The following is a 20,619-nucleotide window of genomic DNA, read 5'->3' on the forward strand; positions in this document are numbered from 1 at the left end:
TGTTGTTTTTGTGTTTTCCTTCTACTGGAGCATCAAATAGATTTCTCCCGTATCACTTCCTTAAGACAGAAAGCTAAAAATACCCAGGAAACCTTGGTTCAGGTTGGTTTCTCAATCAATACTTTAAAAAAGTGAACCATTCGGTGTTGCTGGAATGAAAAATCTTCTAAAGAAAGTATTAACCACTGCCTACAATTCTTAAGCATACCAGCATATTGCTAAATGACTTATTTTGCTTGTGCATAAATGTGTGTGTGTGTGTGTGTGTGTGTGTGTACTGTATGACCATGAAAACTGCAACATCCAAATTGAAAATGTCTTCATCTTGTGTGTCTGTGGCTGCATGAACTCTAGCTGAGAAGGAGAATTTAAAAAGCCTGAGACTCTGGCTCACTTTGCTCTGGGCTATTCTTGTACCAACAGTCTCTCCCATTATTTAAATATCAGCATGAATACCTCTGTTGTCCTGGAGGACCTGCCAGCACATTTACTAGTGTGTGGTTGTATTGCTGTCCACCTGCGTCACTTTGTGTGTGTGTGTTAGCAGTTGTCTGTCCCACAGGGCCGCTTATTTACAGTAACGGTATATCGTCGTAAAGTAACAGCATACCTACATTCTTCAGGCCTAATTTGTACCATCCAGATTGCCGATGGATGAATTGGTCATTAGCGCAGACTCCTAGCAGGTGGTTGTTTATGTGTGTGTGCGCACGTGTGTGAGGGAGAGAATGTGGTTAAAGCTGGGCTGTCACTGGGTCAATATAAGTAAACACTGCTACAGATTGGAAACAGAGCCCTTTCTCTTGGGGAGTATCAGTAGCGGGTGGAATAGCTGGGAGTATTAAACACAGGGCAGAATGTGCCAGCAAAGCAAACATCACACCCCAGAACAGACGTATGACATACCACCCATCCCACCCCGATCCCATCGTTAACACCCTTCTCTCTATTTCTAGCTGCACCCACACTTTACTGCCGTTATCTCGTTTTTCGCTCTCGCTCGCTCACACCGTCTTGCTGTCTCTCCGTCGCTGCCATGTTCTGTCCATCTGTTACACTCTCTCTTTCCTCACGTCTATCTGCAGCTCCATTCGTATTCCCATGTGCCTTTGTTAACACAGCTCTGTCACACACACCCGACGTGCTGTGTGCCGCTTTGGAGTGACAGATGCTGTTCTTTAGGGTGTGTGTCTCACATTTCCACCTGCCAGACAACTTTTTATTTTGGCTAATCGTTCTGCTTCTGCTCAGGAACAGAAGTTGTCAAAGACTCCTGAGGTGCACTGTGTGGACTCGCACAAGAACATTCAGGGAATCTCCATGGAGATAGCAATGAGACCATGATGATAGGAGCTACAACTGGCCTTGCACACATGGAGAGACACACACTTTCCTATTCCTTTTTTCTGCTCCCTAACCACGGCTCTGTCTTAAGAATGTACACACACGCACTTCAAACATCATTTGCCGGGTGCAATTTGGATTCTGATGCATCAGCAGTGCTAAAATATCATTTTCGTTTTCTTAATAATCGAGATTTGAAAGTGTGCAGCGACCAATACACTGCCAGTGCTGCAGCTGACTGCTTTTAACTCATGATGTGACTGACAACACAATGGAGTTGCCAGTCAACCAGTCAGTCAGCTCATTAGGTTTGATTGCTGACAGGGTATTTCTCCCTTTCTTCCTTGGCTCCTCTGTGCTATGTTGGAAACCAGAGCCTTTTTGTTACTGTTTGGGCTTCCAGAGGATTAGTGATTTTAATCATTTGTTTAGATTTTCATCTCCCGGCAAAGGATTCTCTGTCATAAGCTGTTATTTTAAGTAGGAGTCAGAAAATAGCACTTGGCGTGGGAAACTCTTATTCCTTCAGGTAAGATTATTAACATGCTGACAGGGTTGCAGAGGCTGAATAGCCTCATTAATTGCTGCAGGATATGACTAAAATTCAATCATTAGTTTGTTACAAAATTAAAAAAAAAATACCCTTGAAAAGCTTATCATGCGAACCTCGCAGCAGAGGTTATCCTCTATTCCTTGAAAGAACATTGTCTCGTCCAGGGCTGACAGTGACTTCATTTGATGTGAGAGAAAATGGGCATATCTTTATTGGCACCTTCTCCCTAGAGCACTGAAGCACAGAGCAAAGTGTCATTGGAGATGTGATGTATTTAAGGGTTTATCTGGTCTGGCAGAGTCCACAGGTGTGTTGGATGTTGATTTCCACAGGCACCTCTGAGAGTGAAATTTCTTTTACAACCTCTTTGTACTTACCCTCATGGACACACAGCCCGCACTCCCAGATTTTAGGTGATGTGAGCTCATACATTGATACACATGCAAGCGCATGCACGCAAACAGGCACACGCGCAATCAGAGAAAAAAAGGAGTCACAGAAATATAGTTAGGAAGGGAATTTAAGTCTCTGTAATTAGTAGCTTAAATCCTTCTGTTCACCAAGGACCATAAATGTAGTGGGATTTGTCTCGGTGACACTCATTCTGCAGGGATCAGCTGCCAGCCTCCGGTTACACAGTACATACTGACGTGCATAGTCCAAGGATGACAGGAATTCACTTAGAGGATTGTGCACATATTGGAATGTAGTGCCAAGATTCTGAAAATGCCACTTGGGTAAGTGAGTGATAGAATTTGAAGCATGGTAATGTGAGAGGCTTCTCTCCAGAAAAAAACAACAGCATTTATCATTTGTACACAATACTTAAAACAACCCATATTTACAGGAAGGGGGATGTTGTACCACAATGCCTGCTTTGGAGTTGTTCCATATATTGTGAGATAGTAAAAACGTTAAGATAGACACTGTTCTCTTTAATCACAGTGTTTAAGCCATTGTGGGCAGTGTTGTAATTCAAACAGAGAGACTGCATTCGTTTTAGGTTCAAAGACCACTTTGGCAAAGATTATAGAACTGTAGTTTTTATTCAACAATAATTTGACTCAAGTAAGTCAAGCAAATAAAATGTTAAATGAGCATTAAGTAAAGAAAATTCAATCACAATATAGCAAGTGACTTTACTGTGATTGATATAGATTTTTTTTTTTTTTTTGTCCTTTCAGCTTATCCCGTGAGTTCAGGGTCGCCACAGCGCTTCAACGTCTGCATGTTGATTTGGCACAGTTCTTTTTCCAGATGCAGCCCCTCCCAATTTCCACCGGGCTTGGACCCGGTAGAAATTGGGCAGTGAACAGCTGTGGATGGCAATGGGTGTGATTGATATTGATATAAAATTCCATATATTGCATTAGAAAACTTTGTCCACACTACACACTCGCACTGTGACGCGCTTACAAAATGTGCAGAATGACAGACTTTTACACTTAATATCTAAGGTGTTTATGTATGAATCAGAGCATAATGCTTTGGACAGTTGTGTGTCTGTTGATTCGCACTGAATAATAAAATAACGGTATAAATAAACGCTCAACAACAACGTGAAGAGTTGCATGTCTTTATAGAATAATTTCATTAATGTAAGTCATTTTCTATTTTCCTACTATCTTATAATAGGAAATACTGAGGAATGACAGCGAGAGGGTGGGATAATAGTTTGGTGTTGGATCAAACCTGAAGACTTGTTTTAATACATTGCCCACACCCTAGACCAATGGGCCACCGTAATTTCTCTTATTTAACATTTCTTGTGGAAATACCATATACTTAATATACTTGTGGTTCTTCGCCCTGTATATTGCAGCCTCACTAAAGGTCATTCCACAAAGCTCGCTTGTGAGGAGACCTCCAAAGATTAGTTGCATGGCTTTTTTGCATAATCTAATAGTTTTTCTCCAGTGTGTCCTTGTGCCCGGTGGTTTACTGGAAGACAAAAACCCGTTTGTTTTTGCTGTAGAACTCAAAACTCTGTAGACCTGGGAGCACAATGAATGCACAGTGGCATGAACCCACTTCACATTGGGATTGATTTAAAAAATAAAAAAAAAAAAGAGAGAGATTTGTGAATGCAAATGCACTCTGTCCCCAATTCAGACTTTTGTGGAGATAATGTCCCTTTCCTTTTCTTTTCTCTTTGGCTTTCTTATGTGAAGGAATTTTCTGGCCTTCCTCTTATTTCTTAGCTGAGGTGTGAAGCTCAGGAGATAAGAAAATATTACCTGGCACTAACTCTGCCATTGTTCCTCAGGACTAGGAACTTGTTAGTCTCTGTCTCACATATTTTTAGAGATAATACAAGCTTATTCTATCGGAAAATGTGAGGTTATTAAAAGGGGTTACTGTGGGGAGAGAGAGAGAGAGAGTGTGTGTTGTCACAGCTTCAGTGTGTTTGGACAGAGCAGATCTTGTATGAGAGAAATAAATACAGACAGGATTGAGAGAGGAGAAAAATGCATGAAGAAAAAGAATGAAAGGGAGCAGAACAAAGAGAGACAAAAGCAGAAAGATCGAGTGTTTTAGCTGGTAAATAAATGGAGGGTCACAGCTAAAAATACAGTAGGGCCAGTACTCCCACCACAGGCTGAATGCTGTATCACTTGCATCAAAGCTTTGTAAAGAACCTTTCATTTCCCACAGCCTACTCAAGCACACACGTACAGTACTACACTTAGGATTTGAACATGCATGATCTCATTGGCTTCCACCAAGACATTCAGTTGTAGTGTATATATTGCTTTTGTGCACTCGCACACAGAGATACACATAGAGAAGGCGGCATTTCAAGGCGTTCGCTCCGCTGTGAGGCAAAGAAGCAGCGTGACAGACCCCAGCGTGCAGAATAAAGACTTATCATCCGCTGTCATTCTCCCTTTTTACAGACCAGGGGATTTTGCATGGGGCTTGCTGAACCTGGTTTGAGGTTGTTATTTATTTATTTCATCTGTTATCAAGGGCTTGGGAAGCATAACGTGCCTTTGGTGAGGAGGAGTACAATGCACTACAAACCCCAGAGTGATGGATTTTGCTACTTAGATGCTGAATCGCTTTGATTTATGATATAATATAGAGCGATACGCTGCTCATGCTACACAATAGCAGCGCATCCCATACTGATGTAATTCCAGCTCAGTGTCGCCTCTTAGCCTATCACAGCCTGCTGTACTTGAAGGGGAGAACCCTCAAATGTACTTCAAGGACAATCTGATTGAATTAACCAGCCATTAGATGTATGAGATGAGCTGTAATTGCTGGGGTATTTATCTATTCAGATGAATGAGTTTTGACCACAAGGTCATGATACTGCTGTTCTGTCCTTAGGACATGTTGATTGAGCATGTACCTGTTTGCAGCTGGCTTGGACATATTGTTTTAACCTCTTTTTGTTGAGCCCAAAGAAAACACAATCAAATGTAACTTTTTATGGTGCTGGCACTGATATTTTTTTTTAATTATTATTATTTTTTAATAGACCTGCTCAGCAGTACTCATTTCTCTCGCTCTTGTCACAGCCCTCGTTAATAACTGGGAGAGTAGGAATTAGAGGCGACAAATGAGCTGCAGTGTGTTCGTGTCAGTCAGGTGCAGAGGGAGCAGATGCTCTGAGCATTTACACCTTCATGTCAACATGTTCTCTTCTCTTTTCTTGGTGCCTCTTTCTTTCTCATCTGGCTTTCTTCTGTCTATTTAACCATGTTTCTGTCTTTATCTCATCTCATCATTTGGATACATATAAGAAAGAAAATGAACCTGACCTCGTTCTTTCTATTTCCTGCAGGCCTGCCCCTGTTATTCCCTCTGAGAGGAAGAGGAAGTGATGTCACGCCACCACCACCGCTTTGAGAGGGATTACCGGGGACCCTGGGAGCGGAGAGACATCCGTCCTTCTGGCCTCCACAATGGGGGAGCCAATCATAGTTGTGCCTCTGCTGTTGTCAATGGCAACAACCGTCCAGGGCTCCTTCCCCTCCCAGTCATCCCCTCCCTCCTCCCCACACCAGTTACAGTTGCCGTGACAACATCTAGCGGTGACATAGTGGTCAAGAGAGGCATCACAGCAGCAGGATCGGTGGCTCCGTCATCGTCCAAGGTAAGAAGCTTGTCCACATGGATGCTGGGACACCTGCTTCCTCTGACTCGTCTTGGAAGCCTCTGTGTTTGTTCCTCTACTGTCACGTTTCATTCTAGTCTTTGCTTCCTGTGTCAACTTTTTAAGCTGTGAAGTTCCATCAACTGGACATAATCTCCTACTTCCTTCATGCTTTCAAAGCTTTCCAGCTTCCTTCTCTCTCACTGTCTTCCAATTCTCTGAATATTTCTACACTGTCCAACTCACTGGCATAACTTTCTTTATGGTTCAACTGTCCCAGCTCTTCAACCTCGCCCCCCTCTGTCTCTCTGTCTCTGTCTGTGTCTCTCCCTCTGTCTCTGTCTCTCCCTCTCTCTCTGTCTCTGTCTCTCTCTGTCTCTGTCTCTGTCTCACCCTCTCTCTCTGTCTCTGTCTATCTCTTTCTCTCTGTCCCTCTCTGTGCTGCCTCCTGCTTTCTCCACACTTATCCCTCACTCCAGTTCAGCTGCTCTCTCTGCACTCTCTCTATAATGCCCTGTTCTTGCCAAACCATTTTCCTTCCATCTTCATTTTCTCTTTCTGCCAAATGGCAGGCTTGTCCTGCCTTTGCCTCCTTGGTAATTTTCTTCTTTCATTATGTAAATGACCTCTGACAGTCATTGGTGCTGCTGTTGGAAGTGATGGTTAGAGGTGGTACTTTTCTAAATAGGCAAACAAACACAGGAGCACAGTATTTTATAAGCTCTTACTTTTAGAACATATTTCTCTTACTGCTGCACCTTTTTCTTAGTATTTAAACCTCCTATGTCCTAATTAAGATATATCATATGTATTAAGTCTTATCTGATCATATTGTTTATGACATCTGATTTGAAATGTGATAAAACACCAACTTTTAATGAGATCTCATGTGACAGAAGTAACAATGTTTGAGGCTTTGTGGCTTTGGTGTGTACATTCCCAATCATATTTGTCTTTGTGTTTAAAGCTTGTGCTGAGAACTGCTATTTAGAAATAACTGAGCAATACAGTCAAGAACCCTACAGTTTGCATACTCCACCCCTCGTCTGGGGATTTGCGAGCTATCTGGCTGTCGGCAGCATGTAAAAAGAGGGGCGATTACCAAAAAAGACTTTCAGCCTCTCCCCTGCCTTATTTTCCACGGATGCCATCCGTCTTCCGTCTTCTTTTGACACTCCTCCTCACTATCAGAACATGTACTTTAATTTGAACTTCACCACATTCACCTGTTGTTTTTTTTTCACTCTGACACCTTATTGGTCTCTTGCTCTCAGTGGGGCTTGTACTCCAAGAGCAGCGGTAAACAATGCTCTGGTAATTTAGCCTGTAAGTGCACATTATTAGATACCTTGCTGAATGCACTGTCCACACAGATTGTAAATTTGCTCTGGCACTGTGTCAGCCCCTTCTTTTGTGCGGCTGAATAATTACATACATCCCAACAAAGTCTCGCCAACTCCCACCGTGGCCATTGTTATCATTCAATGGCTGCCAGAGCAATTAGGTGCCTTGCCTTGCACTTGAGTGCACATTTGTTTAAAGGTACAGTGTATGTCGAAATGCGTGTGCCTATATGCAGCACATATTATGCAGATCTTTCCCTAGATGCCACTTTGTTAGCTTTATTCAGGGATTTACCTTTCTACTTTGTCTTGCCTTTGACAGTCCTTTGTAAGGCAGGCAGTAGAGACCAGCAGTGTTTAAAAAGTCTGGCCTCGGCTTTAATTACAGAAAAGATACAGGAATGTCAAGAGCCTCTTTTTCTGTCTTCTTCGTAGCTTTCCACTGTCCTCACTTGCTCTCTCTGTTCTGTCATCTTCAAAGCTGCTGGGGTTGACAAAGACTCTGATGGACAGATGCATCTCTCTCTCCGTGGTCCCTGTGTCTCTGCTCTGTCCATGGCTACACTAAAAAGATGACAGGCTGTTATTGATCTCTTCTGTTTGGAGAATCTCTCTTCATAAACACAGTGGCCTGAGTGGGGACGCAGTCCAGTTGTTGAATATGTACAGTTTTTCAAAGTGATAGGCCTGCACATATTACACAGTGGGATAAATTCATAATTGAGGTAACAACTTGCTTTAATGTAAAACAGCTAACTGACCAGGTATATTTGAATGTTTTTTTTTCCCTTTTGTGGTCTGTCATCAGTTGTAGTTATATTGTTTACTTAAACCTTGATCAATAAAGAGTTATGTGGTTGGTTTTGTGTGTGTGTGTGTGTGTGTGTGTGTGTGTGTGTGTGTGTGTGTGTGTGTGTGTTTGTGTGTGTATATGAACACACGTGGTTCTGTAGCTTTCCATATGTGTGGGTGTGTGGAGGACAAATGCTGAGAGTTGAAAAGTACCATCTGGCCACATTGTCTATCCTGATGTAAAGTTAACCACATGGAACCGTGGACTATAGTTAATTTAGAGCTACATTTTGTGATCCCCTGCCAGGCCATTAATTTATTTTTATATAGTTTTCTGGCAATGCCACTGTGGTATAGTGGATGCACTCACTAAATCTATGTTGTTAATCAACTATTTCTGTCTCCTCCTGATGAACAAGAGTTGTATATATCACCAATAAGTCCAGGTTCCTTTTTATATGCTATACTACTGCCTAGAGCACAGTATAATTTTCAGTAGTTTTAATGCTTGTACTTACTTTTGTCTAGAGTGATAAGTGTCATTCGCTCCATCAGTGCCATTCAAAATATCTTCTTGTCGGATTGGATATTAAAGCGAGAGCGCTGTTGTTATGATTACTTTGGATCACAGTGAAACTAACAATGATGTACAGAAGAGAAAAATAATATCCAAAAAAGAAAAAAAATCTATGCTGAAGTAAATGTTTGCACATTAACATTATGGGTTGTTATTAAGGGTTAATAATGGTTTAAACATCTTTAACTGCTTACACATTCTGTAATATTACTCAAAGTATCATCCCACAGAGGCCCACTGAAACATGGGTTTTCCTGCATGATCTAATCCCTTAATATTAAACAGTTTTAATCCAACCTCCCCTAATATTTATATGTAGTAGCAATGGTGCTAGACAAGGTTTAGGAAACGTAAGTAATATATTGACCTAAGCAGTACCACACATTTATAACTGTTAGGGTTTTTGCTTGTAGGCGAATGTTGATGGTCGGGTGTTGGCATTTTAATTCACTCTGTTTACATCTCATTCATTTCTCTGTTGCAACATTTGCTGAATTTGGTTTCTACAAAGCAGTCTCACGCCAGCAGAATGAGCTATTTGTTAAGCCCGTAGCCATCTTATTAGGTTAATGTTGTTGCAAATAAACTCTGAGTCAGTGTTCTTCCGCTGTTTGGGGCTGTGTATCTTTGGCCAGAAGTTGGAGTTTCACGTTGACAAAGCTTCAGTAGTTTCTATATATTTCAATGATTTCTATATAGTTCGGCCAAAAAAAGCAAAGATGTGAGAAATGAAGGTGGATTAACTTGATATTTATCTTTTAGTTCTGCTTATTAAAAGCCAACAGGGAGTGTCACTGCAGCTTCAGCTACAACACCTACTGCTGTTTGATCTTCAGCTCACAGGGATTCAGTGTAATACCTGCTGCCGGCAGTACATTAAAGTGGTTTTTCCCAGCAAGGCCAAATGAAGCATTCTGTCTGCAGAGCACATCTTGACAGAAAGCACTATACATCCATTTCTTTTGATTGGCTTATTTGTTGTACCCCGTTTCATGAAAGGATGTCATCATCCCGTGACAAATTTCAATACCTGGCAGCCATTCTTTTAGAATGACTGGTTACTCTGCCGCCATTATCAGTGCAGACCAAGAAAAGATTGTATTTCTTGTCTTGTTTTTGAAAAGGTCTGTTTTGAAAACTGATTTTAAGAAATTTGATAAGAGCATCAGGTAAGCATTGTGAAAAAGAAATCCCAATTTCCAAGCGTGGCTAGCAGCAATCAATAGAACTCATCTTCAAACTAAATCACACGTTGCATCTTGTTGGACATTGATTTTAGCCAGGTCAGCTAGACAATGGATTGAAGCAGGCCACGTGCTGTGTCCAACACAACACGGTATCCAGAGAACAACAGGTGTCATGGCCTCACTCTGACACAATCCAAAAAAAAAAGAAAGAAAACTCACAAAAGCAGCCCTCTTCTGGTTTTTTTATTTCTGCAGCCAGTTTGAGGCTTATTTGTCATTTTCCCGACATTAGTGACGAGGCGAACAAAGTACTACGAAATATATTCTGGTCATCTTTTGAAACATTTCCACATTTCAGCATGTTAGTCTACAATGTGTTAGGACTGTGCCCTACCTCCGCAGTGCATTAGCAGTGTTTAAGCTTTTAGTCTTTATGTAGCTTTGTATTGAGTTGGGTCTTTAAATTTGCATCAAGAGGGGGGAAATAAAATCTTCACCTGAACACTCTTGTGTCAGGGATCCTGGTAATGAACAAACTGGAAGATTCTGAAATCACTGCGTCTTTAGTGAGGTTCAGGCTAAAAGGGGAAGGAGTCTTTTGAAAAGTGGGATAACCTTGCGACGAGTGCTGTGAAATGTATTGAATATGAGATGATTAAAGTTTAAGAAGGCAGCGTGCTGGGTACGCTGGATGAGGGAGACAGAATGGAGACGGGAGGTGTGTGTGTGTGTAGGAAGTGGGGGGTTGGGATGCTTTTGAATTAGCTTCAAATGGAGCAATTGTAGTTTTTTTTTCTATCAAAAAGTGGAAGTTCTTCATCAAAATAATGAAAGATGAAACTTTACCTTTCCAAAGCAGACAGACTCCACATGCGGTCTTAAAGACAACCTGGCACCCTTAGGAAGAAAACCAAAAAACACTAAACATAACTGGGAGAAAAATGATTGCTTCACAGCTTGAAATACAATTCTCCCAGCTGCTTTTTGTTATTTTATACTAATGGACATAAAAGTCTGATGGATCCTGTGGTAGTATAATATTCTGAATGTTAAAGGTTTACCAGAAAACGTCACCAATAACAGTAACCCTATTGTGTTCTCTCATTCCTGACATTTAAATTAAATTAAAATTCAAAATATACACTCAAAATTCTAGCCTAAATGATAAGTAGCTCAGGCTTTATGGTGTGCCTTTATCTTTCTCTTAGGAGCAGCAAGGTAAACAATATTCACACTCTGCTGCCTGGATTTGATTTATTAGCTTCTACTGTATGTGTTGTCGTCCTGTCACTGGCTTGCTCCGTGCCATTTACATTCACACAGAAAATGTCACAAACTCCAGCTCACAGGAGACAATTCTTCAGGAGTAGTCCAAGCTGATTGATGAGAATACTTCATTTCACCAACGCAGCTTTCATTTATTATCCATCTGCCATCGTGTAAAATCTGAAGGCTTTTTTTGTAGGTGAGTCAAGTGTCGCTTTATCTGACTTTCAGTCAGTTTGAACAGTTATGCATTTTTAAATATGTAGAGCCAGAGGTCTGTTGCTCATTTTGTTCTTTGTAAGTGGTTAAGTGGTGCGTGTGTCGGAGTATATTTTAGTTCTGAAAGTCGGCTTGTCTGACACCGTGCTGAGACAAACCTGTCAGCTCTTTATGCCTTGACCGTCCAGTAGAAATGTCAGCTTAGATAAAGGCAGCACTCTGTTAGTATGCAGAAAGCTGTCTTCAGATATTAGACATGTCACTACTAACAACGATACTTCCTTTTTGGTTCATCTTATTGGAAAACAGGATTGTAACCCCCCGGCGGCGCACTCTATGCCTGCTGTTTTCAAGGACTACATTCATACTGTAGGTAGTCTAATTAGATGCATGCATCTGATTTTATTATATAGTTATAGTTTATGAACTTAGCATCACAATTTTTATTAGTCATGTAATAATTCTTTATAGTACTTTTTTCCATTAAAAAAAACAAACATCACTATTTGCGTTTGTGGACAAACAATTCTACTGTCGGGAATCTACTAGAGAGTCATTAAGAAACATTCGACCGCAAGGAAGTGAAGGATGGGATGGAAACTTTTGTTATGTGTTAATGAGAGTAAGTGATAGTCTGCGACCTGCATCAGGGTCTGGGTGTCTTGCGACCATGTGGGGAGAATTAAAATTTTTCCACTCTGAATCAGACCGGGCTATGCTGCAGTAATTGCTAATCAAGGACTTGGACAGACAGACAGCCAAACGGACAGAGAGCCATGAGGACTGCACACTGACAAACTGACAGAGGAAACTGTCGGACTTTGTCTTTTTTCTTTTTTTGTCGGCATTTCAACTTTTTTTGATTGAAAATTGGATGTGTGAAACAGGTGACAGATTTATCAGAAATTTCACACCCTCATCACTCAGTCAGGACATTATCATCTTTTACTTTCAACTAAAAGTATTGACAGCCATTGTCTTGCTTTAAAAAAACCTACATAAAAATGAAATGGTGGCAGATGAGGTATGATAAAAATGCAACAGGATAAAGAACATTCAACGCCAACGTTATCTTTATCGTGTCAATCTCACTGTGATAGGATGTTTCACAGGCTTTATCCAGTCCCCATCTCCTCTTGGGTCTTCCTGCATCTGTCTTTCTGTCTATAGGGGGTGAGACCTTTGCTGACCTCTGGTACCAACAAAAGAGTGATGCATTTAGCCAACCTTCATCCTGTCTTTCACAAGTGCTGCAAAACTTGCCAATTTATGTCCTGGCCAAGACCTCGTCCTCTCTGCTTTTGCTTTAGATGCACCTGGTGGATTTTAATCCTCTTGGAGAAAATAAAATCTAGACGGGTTAGTGTTCTGAAAACCATGGATATCCCAAAATAGGAGTCCTTTTAGGGTTCTGGCTTGTGAATGGGCTTGTACTGGTTACAGCAAGCTCTACAAAAGACTGCATGCTCTGCTCTGGCAGGGGAAGAGAAGCTTGTCCAGCAGGAGCTCTGTGTGTGTGTTTCGGGGGGGGTATTGGGAATGGAATGCAGCCTTCTTAACAAACCGGCTATCTTATGAGTCTGGCTCCAAACTGACGGCCTGATGGCTCAATCTAATAAGCAGTCATTCAATATCTGATTCAAATGTCTCTCTGCTTTGTGAAAGACGAGATGCAAGCCCCTTCTCTATTTATGTCACAATGACTATGCAATATGAGTGTGTGATATTGAAAGGACTGAGCAGTGTTATCCAATACTGTACATCTGCTCTCCCAGCAGTACACAGAGATCATTGTCTCACTAGTCTTTGGCTGAACAGAAATGGGCGCGTTGGACAGCACTTCACAAACAAAGGTGTGTTTACAAAGTGCACATTGGTGTCGGGGATCTTTCCTGCCTTTGTCCATCTTCTGAGCTTGCTGTTGACAGATGGTTTGAAAAATGGGAAGCTTACTCTACTCTCTGCAGTAGCTCGATTGATGTAAGTAACTTTCATAAAAACTGTTCTCCACTTTTTAACCCTTTTTTTTTTTTTTTTTGTCCCCCCCCCCCCCCAAACACATTTTAATTACTCGGTCTAAATCTTCAGCTCATTTCTCTCCGCCCCCTCCTCGACCACTACCCTTTCAGCCATTTCAAACAACTTCATGTCTTTGTTGCAGCATAGATCCTCATTTCTGCGCCAGCATGGCCTGAGCGCGCTTGTGTGAAATTGGATTGCTGATCCATTGGCGCCGAGTGGCAGAGATGTAACATGGAATAGGGGCAACCGCCTGCTCTGATGCTGGAGACAGTTGTTACAGGACACCAAGGGATCACAGTTGATGCTTGACTCTATGTCCTCTATGTCCATCTCTTTAGGGCCGGAAATGCTCTCAGCAAATCTCATGACAACATAAAGGAAAATACCACTGAACAACAAAGAGAAACCTACTTGTGTGGTCAGGCACATTGCACTCCACAACATGTGGAAGGTTGCCAGATTTGCTCAGTTCGCTCGTGTCAAGAGGTCATTGTTGATCCCTGGGCAATTTGAAGTGGCTGTCATCTTAGATTTGCCATTATCATTTGTCACTGCTGCCACAGATGCACCTCACTCCCTTATTTCCCCAGCATCGGGTGAGAGCTCAGAGTGTGTCAAAAGGGGAAAAGCGAAACGTCACAGAAATTTATCTTGTGATTATCTGGCATACACAGTCTCAGATGGCCTGAAAAGTGGCTCTAAAAGTGGCTCTGTTTGTAGTTTGTCCCCAGCTGTACTTAGATTGTATTCATGTTAATAGATTTGTCATTGTGGCAAGTTTCCTAAGTTAAAATATTATCAAAACATACGGTCATCGCTTCGGTGTGGGGTATGGTTCAAGCCACTGCTTTCACTTTTAGCTGTCATCTTCTTTAAAGCTCAGAAACTGTTCTGATGATTTGACTGCACTCTGGCTTTCCACAACAGCTGTTTTGTTAGTGAGGAGACTTTTTCTAGCCCCCTTTCTAATGAACAAGTGATACTGGTTTGATACATTGGCAGTCTGAAGTAATTAAGCGAAAACCTTTTTTAAGCCTAAAAAGTTGGAAATTGTGTGTGTATACTTCAGTTTACACCAGTGTATTTGTAATTCATGTGTTTATTTTTGCAATTTAGGTTTATGGAGAAGTGTGATGTATATACTAATATCATGAAGCACTAACACAGCAGAAAATCATGTTCATGATTCAATCATGGAAATCAGTTTAGTGTACAAAAACTATATGCTGCATATGTTTTTGCGCATGCTTTTTGCAAACCAGTAGACAGAAACTTCATGAGCCCAAAAAAGGACACTGTGCTCTCTAGTTCAAGGCTGCCATTCATCCATCTATGTAATTGAGCACATCATCAAATGAGTGGATCAGCTCTCTAGCCCTTCAAAGGCCCCCACTTAGTACCCATATTCCCTTCAAGTGTTAAATGAACCCCCTGCTGAGCTTAGTTGATTGTATGTCATTTGGTTTTTGTCTGGTGGGAAGAGGAAAATTATCTGCTAGCCCGTTTCTCCTTCCTCCATAGCCACCCTCCTATCCCTTTGTCTGTCCTGTTCGACAATTGCAGAATAAAGAGCGGTGGCATTTAAAAAGGTCCACATGTGGAGGGGTTGACATTCAAAGTGCTGCCACCTTAAGGTTAACTCCATACGAAAGGTGATGGTGAATGTAAGCTTTTAAAGCATCAGTCATGTCATGTGGAATATCAGATATGAGTGAGGAAACAGGTGGAATAGTGCATTAGGATGCACTGGTAAACAATACATTGGTCTCTGGTGCATCTGGTACTTTATCCGGCTTATTCTCACACCTTTGGTCTTAGTTTCATACAAAAATAGAACCGAAAGGTTTGTTCGTGTGTTTCTGGTGTTCTACCCAAGTAATACGTGTGCAAATTAACTTGACTACAGTAAGAGTAGTTAAGGACAATTGCATTTGGATTAATCCTGCTAAAATGAAGGCATTGACTCTTAGTCCACCTTTCTCAAGTAAGAACGAAAGCGTGTTTGAGCTTTCCTTGTCTGTAAATAGGCATTGACAGCCCTTGCTTTGAAATTTCTTTGCTTGACTTGGTGAGGTTTTCAGTTGGATGCACAAAGGAGACAATAGGCTTAAGAGAGCTTTCATGAAAATACCTGGAAACAAAATCATTAGCCACTTGACTTTGCGTTCTCCTCCTGCTGAAAAGCTGATATCTAGGGAGGATCTAGGATGTCTCCATTGAAGAGCACACAACTTGAAGTGCAGAGTTTTTAGAACAGAAAAATAAATTTACCTTTTTTTTTTACTGCGAGGCTTCAGTGATGCCAACATCTGTTGGCCAGTCCACCACTCAATAACTATGGATTCTCACCAAAGTCTGGGTAGATAGTTATAGTTCCCAGAGGGTGATACCTGCTCGCTCTGTGGGATCCCATTACATTTTTGACTCTAAGTCATCCAAAAAAATACTTTGGCTGGATTACCATAAAATTTGAGACCCACATTCAAGATACCAGAAAGATTTTTCCCTTTAGGCATTTATCACTGGTGCACATTTAATCTTTATCTTGAGTTGTGCAATATTTTGATTTATGATCAAATACCTGCCATCAGTGCCATAAGCCCTCGTACCTCAGTTAGTGCTAATTAACAAATGTTATCATATTAATGTGCTGAACAAAGATGAATGTAGTAAATATTGTTCCGGCTCAGCATTGTCATTATTAAGATGTTAGCATGATAATGTTGCCATTTAGCATTTGTCAGTGGCTGTTTTGTCACTATTACAATAAAATGATTGTTTTATTGCTTAAATATTCTTGTGCTGTAACAAGTCATAGTGCTTAAGGTTATTTTTTTCTCTTCTAAAACTACACACCTCGTTATTGTAACAGGTGCTTTTCTAGGTCACCATTCAACTTTTTGTCTTTCATTATTCTTTCATTTCTCTGTCTATTATTCAGTTGTCAGTCCCTGGTATTGTGGTCCAGCTGCTCTGTGCCTTCCCTGTGCGCTGTGCTCAGGGGATCTACAGTCAGCCACTTTAATAATACACACATAAATAATAGATATATTTTAAATGCAAATTCTAATGGGGACTTTGGGGGTGACTCAATCATGCTGCATTTGTGGTTTGACCTTAACTCAGGCCAACAAATTACTGGAAGCTTGGTGTTTCTCATTAGGAGCTCCACGCATCATCACACTGCCAAGAGCTCCTCTGCCATAACCACAACTACTGTGTACACCATGTAAATGTTTTCCTTTAATCTTTACACAGTTTAGAGTTTGTGAATTTTACATGTGCTTTTTTTTCCCTTCAGTTTAAATGTTTGTGCAGAGTTGAGACTAAGTCTTCATGAGAAATGGCATCCCACTCATCACATTACACAGGTGGATGAGATCCATAATTTATCAACCGTTTAATGTTGCTGATATTAGAACAGAATACAGAGGGATAATGATGGCGTTGCTATTGTTGTTGTTCTGTTTTCGTTTTCTCCAGTAAATCACTCAGTGACTGATGGGATAATTAGTGTAGGTTATTATCAGAATTAGCCAGGGATGCCAAGTGCTCAGTAAAAGTATCCGTGTAAAAATACTCGATTCTGAGTTCTGCATTTAGACTCTTACAGTACTTCAGTAAAAGTGCAGATGTACTATTAGTGAATGTAATTAAACTGTCAAAAGAAAGCACTGCAAAGTGACATGACTCGTTAATGATACACGATGCATATTACATTATTGAATTGCTAATAATCAGAATAATTGCACAGGCATATGGTTATTGTTTTTACTAACTGAGAAAGTTAGTTTTAAACAGTGGCCCTCAGCTAAAACATGGATTATTTTTTTTGTCCATCAGAAAAACAAATGCACAGATTTAAACAAAACATGCATATTAAAAAAGCTTCCATTAAACCAAAACACGCTTCAAATGAATTATGGCTTGCATGAAAATATAAACAAGCCTGAAATAAAAACTAAAACAAAAAAAACCCAACCATGTCTCAAGGTTTTTTTTTTTTTTAAAAAAAAAAACACATTTCTAAATTGAATTTATTGAATTTTGTTATGCGATGCCCCTTTTAAAATCAGGTCCCTTTAACAATGTTTAACTATGCCTCCAAATTTAAAACAAATGAGCAAACAAGCTAAATTGCTACTTTAGTGTGAGGAAAGATGCTTGGGGAAACTTCAAATTTACTTTTCAGGGTGGTTTTGTTTTTCAGCTGGAGGACATGTCAAGTGGTCTTTATCATCCTGGGGAGGGATGAAAAGGCAGGATTGAAAATGGGAGACAGATTGTGTTTGAGACCTGCACCTCTGTTGAAGGGAAGGATTTTCCACTTGAACTTAGATGACTTCTTTCACCCTTGTCTTAAACCAGCTATCCTCTGTCCAAAATGTGTACATGATTGTCCTCCAACTACCATGTCCTTCAGATGAAGGTACACTGATTATTCGGGTCCTGGGGTGCTGCTCCTCCTGTGTAGAGGCTGTTTGGTTTCTCCAATGTAGAGCTCTGAACAGTGTTCACTGCATTGGAACGTGACAATATATTACTCTTCTTGTGTTTTGGTGTCCAGTCTTTTAAGTGGATAAGTCTCTGTTTCAGTGTTTTGGAGGGTTTGAAGTAAACAGGTTTGTGGTGGTGTTCAAAGAAAACTGATGGGTGCTTCTGCATCCATTTTCTTTAGTGCAGTTTGCACAATCCTTGTTGCTGACATCAACAGCTGGTCCTCAGAGTTGCCTACAAGTTCTAGTCCCTCCCAATTTCTGACACGTTTGAGAGTCTTTGCAGCCACAAAATGAATGGAAAAACAAAAGACCACACAGTTTGTATTCTTCCTTAATTCTGCTCTAATAACAGCACAGCCAACTATATTGCAACCGTAATCAGATTAGATACTTCTGGGAAATAACAGTTGATAATGTTTGAAGAGGAGGATAATATCCCTATTCAAATTAGTCTGCAAATTGGAATGGAATAAATTGTCTGTTCAACATAATATTTTACTGAGTCTAGAGGCACAGCAATCAAAAAGTAATTGAAAGCAATTAGATTATGATTACTAAATTTGATTAATCTGGCGGATTACACCACAGGTTGACAATAAGTAGGTACTGTAATCTGTGAAATTGGTAATGTGTAATAGTACATTTTATCAAATAATCCTGTATTTGAATAATGAAATGTAGCATTGCTGACAAAATATTGATTTTCTTTTCTTTTTTTTAATAAATATTATTGCTTAATACAATATCAATTTATGATCTCTGGAGCAGCAGCTACTCTTTAACTCAGTATTAATTTAATTTAAACTTTTTAGTTTATTCCCAAACTTGTTTAGCAGTGACATCAGCTATAAAGTTACTGTAGTTCCATCAAACTCGAAGTAAACTAATTCCACCATAATCAATCATTGTCATTGTAACAGCTTTATTAAATCAAGTAATTACTTTATAATTGCTTGGTGCTGAAGTGGAGCACTTCTTTACATACTGGGGTGATTATGTTTTAAATTGCTATACAGGTGTGTGAGCAACTTGTGTGTCTTGACTCTCATCATCACAGCATCAGTATAACGGTCACAGGACACTTCTTGTGTTGTCTGTGACTTACTTAAAAGTGGTGATTCCTGTCAGGCTTGCGCTATTGTGCCAGTGGACTTGGCGGTCTGATTCAGCGTTGCTCTCCGCCAGCCATGCCAGGAGGTATTGTCTGTCATTGCCTGTCATTTACTGTGTGTGTGTGTGTGGTAAATTGACACATAAGAAAATATAAGGTATCACTGTTGTATTGCTGCCTGCTCCCTCGTTCCATTATGCCATCGCCTGTTCATGTGATACATTACTGTCGCAGTGTCGGCCCAAGTTGAGTCATATTTCCATTTTACTCAAAAGATGTCTTTCTGTCCTTCCATGTTGATGTGGTGGTGGTTGTTGTTGGAAATCCTCCAGCTGCCATCTCAATTAAGAAGCTGATTTCAAGGGACTGTTTCTGCAGTCCTGCCACATCTTGAGTGTCTCCTGATGACGCACTGTAAGTCAGAACGGCGCATAAAGAGAACACTTTGAAGGTCAGATGGAAATTGGAACCATTTCATCATGAGGTATTATGGGAAGTGCTGTTCATCTGAGGGGGCAATAAATATTGTCAAACACCACCAAATACAGTCAGTGTACAGCGTTTGTTGCTTGTTTGTTATTTTTAGGGCTGCGATTTATTGTAGAGTCCTTTATGCAGCTTTATTTAAATGTTGCAGATCTACTACCAACTTCCCACAAAGTCATCACTTGATGGTCTTTCTTTTCTACTCTTGATGCCATCATGAGTCCTTGGACAGACTAAGTAGTGAAGTTCAGCGCTATCACAAAGGAGTATGGGAAAATGTCATTAGCATAACATTTCATTTCACTAAAAGGGACCTTTTAACAGGATGTGTCAGCAATTGAAATGCAAATAATGTATGTTGTTCAAATGAATGATGTGGCTCCTGGCAGGTTTGATAATCTGCTTCTGCTGGAGAATGCACACTACTAGCCAGCACCTTAAATGACTTTGCAACGATAGTGTCAGTGACTGGGAAATGAAGAGAATAATGAGTGCATTTTGTATTTGACAAGATCGTGTCCTTCATTAACACGAAAAGCCCTCAAACCATTAGAACTAGCATGTCACGATTCAGTTTGGCTCACGGATTTGACAAGAAACGGATGTTAATATCTCTGCTCGAAAGGGCGTTCTAAGTTTGACACAATCAAGGACTTGTATTGTTCGCTCGATGGGCATAATCTTAATTATATTTCAACAAGCAAGCCATTTCAGATACTACTGGACCAGAGAATATGGACTGACATTTACCAAGGGCACAAACAGTGTATACTGTGCTTTGTAGTAGGCTGTTGTTTAATTGCAGCCAAAAAAATTTCCTTTTTTGAAGGGCAGTCAAGGCTGCATCACATTAAATCCCAGGAAGTGAACAGAAAGTGAACACTCCAATTGAAAACTGACTGAATTATTGTCTTTGCTTCTCTGAACCCACAATAGAGATTAATGAAAATGAGGGTGATTGTCTTGTTACTGCAAATCTTATCTGCCAGCTTAGAAATGAACCATTTTATACAAAGCATTTTGGATTTATGTGTTATGTGTTGGAACATGTGGGGTGTGTCTGTGTTTTCTGGCAGAATGATTGCCCTGGTGAGGTAAAAAATTAATAACTGCAG

The 20,619-nt window shown here is 40.4% G+C and overlaps 1 protein-coding gene across 4 annotated transcripts in view; it reads left to right on the top strand.

The window, feature by feature from the left end:
• The window catches only part of LOC137102175 (kelch-like protein 29), a 191,466-nt gene that overhangs the window by 60,691 nt on the left and 110,156 nt on the right, over positions 1-20,619 (top strand). For all 4 annotated transcript variants that reach the window (XM_067481395.1, XM_067481394.1, XM_067481397.1 and 1 more), the window contains one exon: positions 5,691-6,002. In XM_067481395.1, coding sequence (XP_067337496.1) covers positions 5,730-6,002 — 273 coding nt within the window. In that variant the 5' untranslated portion in view covers positions 5,691-5,729. The remainder of the gene's footprint in view (positions 1-5,690; positions 6,003-20,619) is intronic.

This window comes from Channa argus, chromosome 17, assembly GCF_033026475.1.
Source record: "Channa argus isolate prfri chromosome 17, Channa argus male v1.0, whole genome shotgun sequence".
In the NCBI taxonomy this organism is placed as follows: Eukaryota; Metazoa; Chordata; class Actinopteri; order Anabantiformes; family Channidae; genus Channa; species Channa argus.